General features: G+C 36.5%; 2 protein-coding genes across 3 annotated transcripts in view; one reads left to right on the plus strand and one right to left on the minus strand.

The window, feature by feature from the left end:
* The window catches only part of POC5 (POC5 centriolar protein), a 26,001-nt gene extending 19,555 nt beyond the window's left edge, over positions 1-6,446 (plus strand). For both annotated transcript variants that reach the window (XM_016137143.2, XM_016137144.2), the window contains exons 11-12: positions 2,444-2,620; positions 6,070-6,446. In XM_016137143.2, the coding sequence (XP_015992629.2) occupies positions 2,444-2,620; positions 6,070-6,213 (321 nt within the window). In that variant the 3' untranslated portion in view covers positions 6,214-6,446. The remainder of the gene's footprint in view (positions 1-2,443; positions 2,621-6,069) is intronic.
* A 2,058-nt stretch (positions 6,447-8,504) lies between these two features.
* ANKDD1B (ankyrin repeat and death domain containing 1B) overlaps positions 8,505-12,192 on the minus strand; it is a 42,578-nt gene continuing 38,890 nt past the window's right edge. Inside the window, 2 exon segments of the mRNA XM_016137097.2 lie at positions 8,505-9,294; positions 10,313-10,444. Coding sequence (XP_015992583.2) covers positions 9,233-9,294; positions 10,313-10,444 — 194 coding nt within the window. The 3' untranslated portion in view covers positions 8,505-9,232.

Raw genomic sequence — 12,192 nt, forward strand, 5'->3', positions numbered from 1 at the left:
TTTGTTATTAACTTTTGAAAACAATTTGATCACCTGAGATCATTTCAAAGTCTTTGAAACATAAAAGCATAATATTGTGTAGGCAACCTTTCTTCTTCTACCTGTCCAACTACATCCTTCTCCTTCAGAAACATACACATTCAATTTTATTTACGTAAGTACAGCCTTCAGGGCCTAGGAGAAAGGAGAATCACTGGTCAATCAATCTGCAAGTGTAATGGTACTTTTCTTCCTTCCTTAGATAATTATAATACTCAGATCACCCTCAATATATCCTCTTGTTTTTAAAAAGAACCACATAACTAAAGTAGGAACAAATATATTAGTTGGATAACTTACCTAATGTGAAGCAATCATTGTTAGGAACAGGAAAGGAAGAGAGATTTGTAGTCCAGGCCTGGTTATCTTTCTCTCCATTTTAATCACAGAAGTTTCCTATGAACATTCAAAACTTTTTCCAGTCTTCTCAGTATTTCCAGTAGCTAAAGGGAGGTGCGTGCAGGAAGTAAACTGCAGAGATTTGGGAAGCAAATAACTGGTGAAAGGTGGATTACCATTCTAGTGAAATAATATCTTTGTGTAATTCTTTCCTTTCCATATATATCTCTGGTATGTGAAATAAAATATCAGAATTTCATGGTGGGAAACATTTTCAAAAAATACATTAGGCAATTGTGCAAGCAAATATATGGACATTCACATGGTTGAACAATAGATGGCACTTTACTTATTTTCTAGCCTCGTTTGGAATAATTGTGAGATTTTAATTAGATTATATCAATAGATGCAGAAAAAGCCTTCGACAAGATACAGCATCCATTTATGATCAAAACACTTAACAAAATCGGTATAGAGGGTAAGTACATTCACATAATAAAGGCCATATGTGACAAACCCTCAGCCAACATTATACTTAATGATGAAAAACTAAAAACCTTCCCTCTAAGATCAGGAGGTAGGCAAGACTGTCCACTATCGCCACTGTTATTCAATATAACATTGGAGGTCCTAGCGAGTGCAGTCAGGCAAGAGAAAGATATAAAAGGCATCCAGATAGGAAACAAAGTCAAACTGTCACTATTTGTGGATGACATGATTCTCTATATAGAAAACCCTAAAGACTCTGCAAGAATACTACTAGAAGCAATAAGCAAACACAGATTTTTAAATTAGTAAAGTTTCTCATCTAACATTCTTTGTCATCTGAATGGAAAATGAGAGTATCATTAGGCAGCTGGTCCTGCTTTTCCATTTTGTAAGTGAGGAAATTGAGGCTTAGAGAGAGTAACCTGCCTGTGGACACAGTTAGTAACAGAATTGGAACTCAGACTTTGACAGTCTGGCTTCAGAGCCCTCTACTCTGAACTAATAATCTGCATTGTCTCCATATCAGATATCAAGATACAAATATTGTGTTTTTTAATATGTTTTTAATATGTCATTTTCCTTTTTTTTCTTATTCCTTTTGATTTTTGCCTAGCTAATGTAATTAGTTTGATTTTTGCCTAGCTAATGTAATTAGTGGGCAGAAAAATGAGTACACGTATGTGTTACCGTTGATGTAAATATAATTTTTCTGGAGTATTGTCTAGTAGTAAGCAACAATAGCTGTAAAAGCTGGCATTACCCTTTGATCTGATCATCCAGTTTTTAAAATATATTCTCAAAAGGGGAGGAATCCTTTTTGTATAAAAGTTGGTATATATTATAGAAAAGGAACTGAGACAATTAGATAAACTGTAGTTTGTTACTATAAAACTTCTCAGAAATTATAGCAGGTCTCTCTCTGTTCATGGGGGAAAAGTATATTAACAAAGCGATAAGATGGCAGAACACAAAAGCATATGTGTAATGCTAATATTAATTATGCGTAAGGATCAAAAGAGGTCATAAAACAGAAGAATGGTGCCAAGAGTTAGGGATGGTGGGGCAAGGGAGATGGGTGTAACTAAAGGGTAGCATAAGGGAGATCATTATGGTGATGGGATAGTTCTGTATCTTGATTGCCATGATAGTTATAGGAATCCACACATGTGATAAAATGACATAGATCTATACCCAGGCATTACACCATTGTCAGTTTCCTGGTTTTGATATACTTACACTATAATTATAAAAAAAAAAATGTAATCATTTCCAGAAATTGGGTAAAGAATACAGACCTCACTATACTATCTTTGTAACTGTATGAATCTATATTATTTCAAAATAAAAAGTTTTTAAAAATTTCATAAAGTCCTGTAAAATAGATGGTACACCAAGGTTAATGGAATATTTTGGGGTGTTTGGTTTTACATTTTTTATTTTTCCATGTTAAAGTTGGTTGAATATACAATTATTTTAAATATTGGTGTATTTTCTTCATATGTTATAGAACCAAAAGTACTATAAATTTGGTCATGGATTTTCTATCATCTAGATATTTCTTTGATTTTTTTTTTAGTATGTGCCAAGAGTTGTGACATCTGCACAACAGAAAGCTGGAAGAACAATTACGGCCCGGATCACAGGGAGATGCGATTTTGCTTCAAAAAATAAAATTAATAGCAGTTTAGCTATAATGGGAGTTTCTCCTCCCATGAGCTCAGTTGTTGTGGAAAAACATCATCCGGTCACAATCGTGAGTCCATGTTTAATAACGTTTTGTCAAAAAATCTTTTTCCTGAGAGTTTATAGCCTAATAAACACTCAAATGAAATGTTGAGAAGATCAACATTCATGATGACTGGTTCTTATTCTGCCTTTTAATGTTATAGTCTTTATATACTTAATTTATCATACCTGCTCTAAATCTGCCTTTCCTCTTTTAGAAAATCAATTTTAGAAACATTTTTTTCTTTTCAGTGGCGTAAAAATTATCAGATAACCAGAAGTAAGCCAGTGTGTTTGTGGCCCGAAGGGGAAAATATATAAGCGATTTCTCATTAATTTTAAAAAGTTAACTAGCTATTCATGTAGCAGATTTTGATGACAAGAAATGCTTCCCTATTCTTATAGTTTTTAGTCTTCTTTTTTTTTTGAGTCTTCTTCCCCTTTTTTGGTATGATTGTTAGCATATTTCTAGTTTGGAAAAAAAATCAGATTGTAATAAATTCATATGATATAAAGAAAAGTACATGGAAGTTAAGCAAAATAAACAGAAAAACCTAAATTAGTGCCCCAGTTTTGCAACTTATTGCCTTTGTGATTTTATACTAAACAAGTAAAATATTTGAGCCTACATTTTCTCTGTATATAATGGGAGTGATAAGAGAATTTAGCTCCTAGGGATTATTGTCAGAGTTCAGGATTAAATGAGATAATGTGAAAATTAAATGAGATGTATAAAGGCGCTTTATAAACTGTAAAATCACAGGCAAATTTAACTTAATAAAAATTACCGGAGAAAGATGCAGGGATACCTCTTCATTATTTCTCACAACCGCATATGATCACAATTATCTCAAAGTTTAAAAGTTACAAGAATATATCCCCAAAGAGAAATAAGGGTTGATTTTAAAAGAGAATGCCCTCTATATAAATTCTCAATATTAGGCAACATTCCTGCCTACTCAGTATGTCAAAATATTAGGAAAAAGGATATATGGAATGATTTTAAACCCCTTTCTTTCTAGTTACTAAAGATTGCCTTGACCTTCATAAACTAGACAGACTCTGAAAGTCCTTAGATGACTTCTCTATATATCTTTTAAAATGTGAGGTATCAAAAAAATGATATCAGCACTTATGATATATATATATAAAGGGGTAGGGAGAGAGACTGTTTACTTGTAAGATGAAGGGTTAGAGTGAGCACACATGTGTTTGTTTTCAATTTATACAACCTTTCGTTTTTGGACTAATGATGGAAATTTGTATTTTATGGAAGAAAAATCAGGGAATTAAAGACTTACAATCCCCATTTCTAATATTTATCTCTCAAACTGCACTTTGCTTATTCAGCATATATAGCACTATTCCAGTAACTGGCCATGAATTAGTCAGCCATAAACTCCCATTATTACCTAATTTGGATTATGTGACAGACACAATGGCAGTCCTCAGTAGGATTTTTCATTTTTCCCAGGAATCAAGATCTAGCACTACCAGAAACAGTTGTTACTAATAAACCAGTAATCATATCTCTGACACTTTAGCCCCATCTGCTGGATAATTGCTGGCTCCTAGTGCTTCTTCATTCTCTGCTAGATTTTGTAGACCATGACACCAGTGGTAACATGAATCTGTTTCTACAGTTTCTCTTGTCCGGCCGACCCAAGGGTCAGATTAGGTGGTTAACAACTAAAATTTCAGACTAATTACAAGATGATCTTCCATTTGTAGTAATTATCCAGTTATTATGTACAAAGAAATATAGAAAACATGTTAAGGAGGTTATTTTTCCATTTCTTTAAAGAAGAGCTCTTATTCTTAAAGCAGAATTTGAAATGAAGACCTGCATAGCTGTATGATAGAGCTTTTGAAATGCATAGTGAATGTTTTGGTCAAATATATATAATTTTACTTCAAGTATTTTTTTTTTCAAACTAACTGCTGATTTATTAGAGTCATTTTAATTTCCCAAACAGATTTATGTAATTCATTATATAACTCATACTGGACAATAAGAGGAAATCTCTAAAAGAAATGAATTTGCACAAAAATGTCAACTTAGATTTGGACTGGGGAAATTGAAGTCCCATTACTTCTACCCAGGGACTCCTATTCATAGTTTCAGAAATACGCAACTGCTCTCAACTGGGAGAACTGGAAATCAAGGAGAGCTAAGAAGAGAACCATAGGAATTTCGGGATGATATAATTCAGTGAGGCTTTGATCACAGTTTGAGCATCTGCTTTAGCCAGTGGGAACACTTCTGGCTATGCAGACACCATACATACCATTACTAAACAGTATTTCTTATCTTCTGATGGCAGAAGCTCTGCAGTGTTTATTTGCCACCAGGTCCTAGGTAGCCTGGATCTCAGTGGGTTTCCTTGACAAACTTTGGTGTTCCCTGTAAGGAAATTTTCTGGCAAACAGCACATGTTTGTATTACTTACTGAATTATTTGGCCCTTATACAGGACTGGTATGATTCTAAGATTTTTAGTATATTTGTTTTGTTTGAATGATAGTGCTGGTTAAATGGCATGAAAAGTCATGCATATGTACAATTCGAGTTCAGGAATAATACTTGAAGTATCTTAAAGATGACTCTTCTAAGTGGAAGATCCTAATCGGAATCTACATGTGCTAGTCAGTGACGAGGACTGAGAAGTTGCCTAGATAACAAATCCTATTGCTGCCAACTAAGAAGCCGTATCATGTGTAGTACAGGAAAGCCTTATACTTGTACATATGACACGTATGTAGATATGTAATATGCACTTACATACATAATGTGAACTTATACATATTACATGTGCAGGTGAAGGCAGATGTGCCCTGACTTTACTGCTTCAGTGTTCACATCTAAGATGTTCCTCTGAATTCAGAATTAATGCTCATGTCCACCCCTCCATACATGTCATCAGTGTCTAGTTGTTTCTCTGTTTAGAAAGTTATGGTACATATTAAGGGACCATGTATGACCGTAAAAAGTTAGTCAGCTCCCAGGTGAACCAGGTGAAATATGAGAGACCTGCTTTACTCTGGTTTGAAGCAAGGACCAGACTGGGCTCTTCATGGCTTCTCACATATTCCCCAGGATTAGACTCCACATATTAACAGCCAGGAAGGAGGGGAGGATTGGGGCAGACTCTTCTTCCAGACACCACAAAGTCCCCTTCTGTACGAGACTCCATCCACTCACGTCCTCCTTGAGGAATGTATACTCTTGTGGTTCTTTTTGTGCTCCTCTGGAAGACACCTTTGGTATAAATTGTGGGTATTGTATACATTGGTCTAACTGGGTATGAGCTCCTTTTGGAAAAGAACCACATTTTGTTTTAATGTCCGCTTCACCCAATTCATTATTTATATCCACTGATACTTAGCAAATGTTTGTTGAGTTAAATTATAGATGAGGAAATGATATTTAATATGTATAATTTTGGGGGATTATTAAAGCAGATTTTTATCTTTTCAGCAAACCATTCCTCAAGCTGCTGCAGCCAGATATCCCCGGACAATTCATCCTGAAAGTACTACCTCGGCTTCCAGATCTCTCGGGACCAGATCAGCTCACACCACGTCTCTCACAAGCATTCATTCTATAAAAGTGGTTGACTAGAATGAATACATTCACATGAAGATCTTTTAATTCCTCTGGTTTTACCAAGGATTAGAAGTCTTTAGTTTTTAAATTTTCCATATTTTTAGAACATAATGGATATATCATGTTCATCTTTTCAAAATTACAAAAGACTTTTTCAAGCCATACCATCCTTTGTAACTATATATAGGATTATTTTAATGTTATTTTTTAATTTAAGTAATTAAGTAAAACTTTTTTAAATTAAAAAAGATACTGGACTCTTTTTAATAGATTCAGCCTATGGCTGATTATATCATCAACGTATATAAATCCTGTTTTCTCTACATTACTCCAAAAGGCTAAATCATTTTTAATGTTACCGAGTAAATTTTAAGAGTTTACTTTATAAATTATTAAAACTAATAGAAACTAAGATGTTTTTAAGTTAAAAAGATAAGCACCACAAGTAATATTGATATTTTTTGTGACTACAGTATATTTGTCTTCATTTTTCTAGTACTCTAAGAATTAAAAAGGGGGAAATGACAATACTTATGAATAATTTCTAATGTTAAAAGGAAAAAATTTTTTTACTAGCAAAAAAACAGTTACAGAAACATCAAAGGGAAATTTCCTATGAGAATGATCCTATTTCTGACATTCTTCCCTGCCTTTTTTGAAACCGTAATGTGGAACCCACATTGTTGATTCTGAACATCCAGTGTCCTGTGGTGGTGTAGCCGAGGCAACTCCGCAGACCCTCCAAGCCTGGGTAGAGACTTTTCACTGTCCATTAGGAAGAAACCATCCAGGCAGAACTGATCCAAGAGAACAAGACCAGGCCTCTAATGGGTTTTATATCTGACTGACTGGGTTACCTTGGGCTAGACAATTTAAATGAATCTCAGGATTACCATCTGTGAAACTATGAGATCTACCCATCCTACCTATTTCAAAAATTACTTGTGGGTTACATAAAAACTGGTGGATTCCGAAGAATCTGTTTAGGGCCTCAATTTTATATCATTAAGTAAAGATAGATTTAATAGTCTGAAGGCTCTTCCAATCCAAACATGATCTAGCCCCATATTCTAACTTTATTATAGTAAATAGTTTTTCTTATTGCTTTACACTGTTAACAGGACATCAGAGAGTAAATGTGAGATAGGTAAATAACCCATTTTCTAAAGTGGGAAACCAAGGCTTTTCTGAATTGTTAGAAATATCTCGTCATGTCTTAAAAGAGTATTAAGTCCTTCTTATGCAGCACTTGTTCTGGGTCCTGGCCCAGCTACCACTGTGGGAAACAGCTCCTCATGGTTTTCAACAAGCACAAACAAACAGCACTTCATCTGCTGCCTATACAGAGGGCATTCTCCCCAGGGCTTCCCCCTACTCCCAGTCGAGTCAGGAGATACCAGCAGGCCCCACTTGGAGTTCATTCACATACTACCCAGAATGAACACTCCCTTGTGGTAAACAGATCAATTCCTTCCTTCACCCCTATATGAATTGTCCTGAGATGTACTAGCCACCCTCTCTCTCATCTCCCAGAAGAGAGTACCCTCGAGGTCAATCAGTAATGCTTGATACCAAGTGGTGGCCATTTGGTAATTCACCTTGGTCTTGACTCCCCTTTCCCATATCACTCCCTTTTTTCTCCTGCTTCCTTGGATTTGTGCCCCTAAAAAAGGCAGTGGCACATACACTTTGGCCTCAGGCTTTGCTCATCGAAGAACCTAGATTAATGACAGTATTCAGTATGCAAGCCATAACCATGTGGATAAACTGAAGTAAATGTTACGGATACTATAATTAATACTGTTTCTTTTTAAGCCTTATGCTCCAGAAATTGTCTAAAACATCAAGTAATTAGTGTTAGCCTAAGTTAAATTCAACATTTAAAACACCTTAATATGTATTCATATTTATTTTTTATATAAGGAGGTTACCCAGATTTGGGGGGCTGCAGGGGAAGAAGAGTAGCAAGGCCAGTGGAAACTGGCCAGACTGAAGAACAAATGAGGACAAGACTTTTCACTGAATATCTTTGTTAAGAACTTTGGGACGCATGTGAACATCTTACCTGTTGTAAACATTCATAACATCAAGTGGGTTCAAGATGTTGAACTATAAATTCATGATAGAATAACTGGATTGAAATTGCTCATGGCAATATTTTTGGCTTTATAAACCTAGAGCAGAATTTGAGAACAGAGAGCCTTAAATTCACTACATGAATAGGTATAATAAGCTGATATAAATTGATACTTGATTCCATATTTATTTAATAACTTTCTCAGATTACAAAAATAATGCATGTTTATTGTGAAAAAAATTGGACACCAAAAGGTACAAAGAAAATTCAAATCACCTATAACTGAATCACCAAAAGTTAAAAAAATATAGATATATTGACTTCTAGACTTTTCTAAGTGATATACATATGTGTTATTTAAATCCACCAGTGGCTATAAATTTCCAAATCATTTCTCTTACAGGAGAAATAAAAGTTAATGATTTCAATCTGGTGGGCATGAGGTTATGCATTTTACAGGCATTCTCCTTTCACCCTCACCAAAATGTTATGGAAGAGGTAGACATGTCTTCCATTTTATAAAGCAAGAAACTAAAGATCAGAATTTGAATGCCCAAAGGCTCATAACTAATAAGTGGCAAAAGTCATGATTCAAAACCATGTCTATCCTAACATGCTTGGTTTTCCCATATGCCATGATGCTGTCCCATCATCATATTTTGCTAAAGCATGATAGACAAAATCCTAGATTATGCTATCACATGTGTTGCGCCAAATGACAAGAATTGGAAAATCATAGAATTTGCCTGAAGCAAAAACTAAAAAAATTTTGGACTTTTCAGTGATTGGAAAGTATAATACCATTTTTCATCTGTTAGAGGATCCTGTCACCACCATCTTCACAGTTGAAAGGAAAATCAATCCTACTGCTAGAGGAACTTTACAGCAGTAAAGAACTGAATTTAAAAGGACTGAATGCTGAGTGACAAATCATTTAAATACAGTCTCTCTAGGCATTTATGAAATTGCACATTTCTTGGGTTTTGAGTTAGCTTTGCTTTTGAATTGACGGATCTTTTCTGGAAAAAACAGCATAACATTTATTATTAATAGCTAAGATTTATTAAGTACTTGTTATGTGCCAGGCCCTACTACTCACTCAATCCCACAACAGCCCTTTGACATAGACACTTTTTTAGTTAATGAATGAAAATACTGGTACGACGAGGTCATCGAACTTCTTAAGATCACACAGCCTATCAGCACTGGAGTTCAGATAGAAGCCCAGAGCACATGCCCTTCTCCACTTCAGAGGACTGCCTCTAGTCTCTCCTGGGATAAGCTTTCACAGGAATGAATAAAGTTGAAGGAACACCCCCAAGGATACAAAGATAATGTCATGGAAGGTAGGCGTCACCCCTGTACTATTCCTGCTTGAAACTAAATATTGGATCAGTGATCTGATTCATGCAATTATGATCTCAGATTCAGGTAAAGCAGCATCATAAAAATAATGGCAGGTGTTTCTATATTTTGCCTGAATGGTTTTTATTACATGCAAGTTATACCTAATTAATTGATAAATTTTCAAAGCATTTTCCCTGACAATACGATCTACAGAAGACTGATTTTTAGCAGTAACCTCAGCTGGCAAAGTAATAGCCTGTCTGCTCTTTTCTCTCAACGTAGAGATAACATTTTCAAATACACTAACTTGCAGAATTTCCCAACATAGGCAGAATGGCATTTGGAGCACAATTCTTAGTTGTGGAGAACTATCCTATAATCTTATGACATGATTCAGCATTCCTGTGCCCCTCCCATCTTCCCTATCCTCCCTCCCCCAACCACACAGACAAACAAAAATATTCCCATACTTTTTCAAATGCCTTGTAGGGGATGACACCAAGAACCATAGGGCTAAAAAACGGAACTAGTATTAACTGAGTCACTCACCAAAGGAGAAGTTGCATATTCCAAATGAGCCACAGCTAACACCAAGTTGGAACTGCTGCTCCTCAGGTAGTATTACTTCTGTTGACTGTCCCTTAACATTTTAAGGGAGCAGCAGTTTCTGTTTGTTAAAAACTAACTCACCAGCTAGTTCTGGGAAACCTGCACGTATGAGCTCTTCATACAGGTGCTTGACCGGCGTGTCCTGTGTCATCAGGGTCCCATGCAGCCAGATGAGCAGAGCCCTGTAGCCGTGTTCACGGAAGCTTTCCTTTCCTGTGCCAGGCGCAAAAGGTCACGGGCAAAACATAACCTGTTGATAATGTCTCTTTATAATTATGATCTCAATTCTAACTAAATTTCCTCTATGACTGTGGTTACAAATTCATTCCTTCTTATGACTGTTAAATAAAAAGCCCAGTTGATGAAAGCCCTTCCAATTCCCCACACCGGTGCTTCTTTAGGATAACTAGAGTTTGGGCTCAGTCAGCACTTGCCATGCACCTATTGTGCTTGACACAGCCCAATGGAGCAGATAAAAGATTTTACAGCTGCATCCCTGCCTGGTGGTCAGGGACAATCTTAATCAGACGTACACCTTTTCAAACTCAAACTGAAAGTGTATATTTCACCTGGGGATCTTGTTAAAATGCAGATTCTGAGTAAGTCGGTCTGTGGTGAAGATCTGCATGTCTAATAAGCTCCTGGTGCTGCTGCTGCTGCTGCTGCTGATGCTAGTTGTTGCCCATACTCTGAGCAGCAAGCATGTACATTCTGTCTCTCCAGTTTGTGATGGAAGTCTGCATCCCCCAGGCCAGTAAATACTGGGCAAATACTCACTGGATACCTAACTCCTGAGAAGTGTTGGGGGCAGTGCTGGGATATGAAGATGGGAAGCCATTGTCACTCCCAGCAGAAAACTGGGAGTTACAAACACACGATACAAACCAATTACAAATATATGATAGGCTCCTAGCTCTACCCAATGTGTGGGGGCAAACAGATACCAGGAGGAGGGCCTGAGCTCCTGGGAGGAAGTTTGTGGGACAGACTATTAGAGGGGCAGGCGCTTCAGGGAGAGCAAACTGCACACACAAAAAATGTACTCCTAGGTGAATCCTCCTAACCCTGCCCTTGTCAAACTAACTTTTCTTAAATATCATCATCAACATGTCACTCCTTTGCTCAAAAGCTCACGAACTCCCTGGTGCCGTGACTTTGGTCACAATATAACTGCATTGTGAATGTTACTTTTATCATGCCAACTAGAATATAAATTCCACCAAGCAAGCACTAGGGCTTACAGAGCTGACGTACCCCTCACCTGGCAAAGTAAAACACACGCTAGGCACTCTGTAATGTTGGACCGAAACATTTTAAAATCCCCCTTATCCTGATAGCAAGTACTCTGAAAGTACATTATATTTCCAAATCATTTCTCTAGGTCAAGAGAGATTTCCAGGAGACAATTTTCCTAAAGAGTCCACAGAACACTACATGTCTAATTAGCAACAAAGGAGAAATAATAACAAAAAAATCTTTACCCAAACTACAGTCAACATTCAACATTTTCAATGCATTCATTATCTTTCATTTTTTAATGAAAATATATTTTAGAATTAGCAATAAAAATGCCACAATTTACCAGTATCTGGTGGGCTGTGGGTTCTGTATCTATAATCCCTAGCAATCAACAATGTGAACCAACCCCTGAGCATGGGACTCGTCCACATCTCATGAAAACCATGTATGGAAAGTGCCCTGAATAGAGAGTTTTGCCAAAGGTGTTTGGTTCTTTGTTTTTAAAGCTAATTAGTTAATTAATGCCAAACAAACTTTCTGTATTTCCTACCTTTTCGTCAAATCATAAAAAAGCAAAACTAAGGACTCCCGCTGACCTGTCGCACTAACTCTGACAGCTGGAGTCTGGCTGAAATTATTCCATGGCTTGGAATCCTCTCACAGAGAGTCCTGGTCTGCATCCACGGCACTTAGAAGCTTGGCCACCAGGAAGGGCCGCCGTT

The sequence above is a fragment of the Rousettus aegyptiacus genome, unplaced genomic scaffold (assembly GCF_014176215.1).
Source record: "Rousettus aegyptiacus isolate mRouAeg1 unplaced genomic scaffold, mRouAeg1.p scaffold_m13_p_8, whole genome shotgun sequence".
Lineage (NCBI taxonomy): Eukaryota > Metazoa > Chordata > Mammalia > Chiroptera > Pteropodidae > Rousettus > Rousettus aegyptiacus.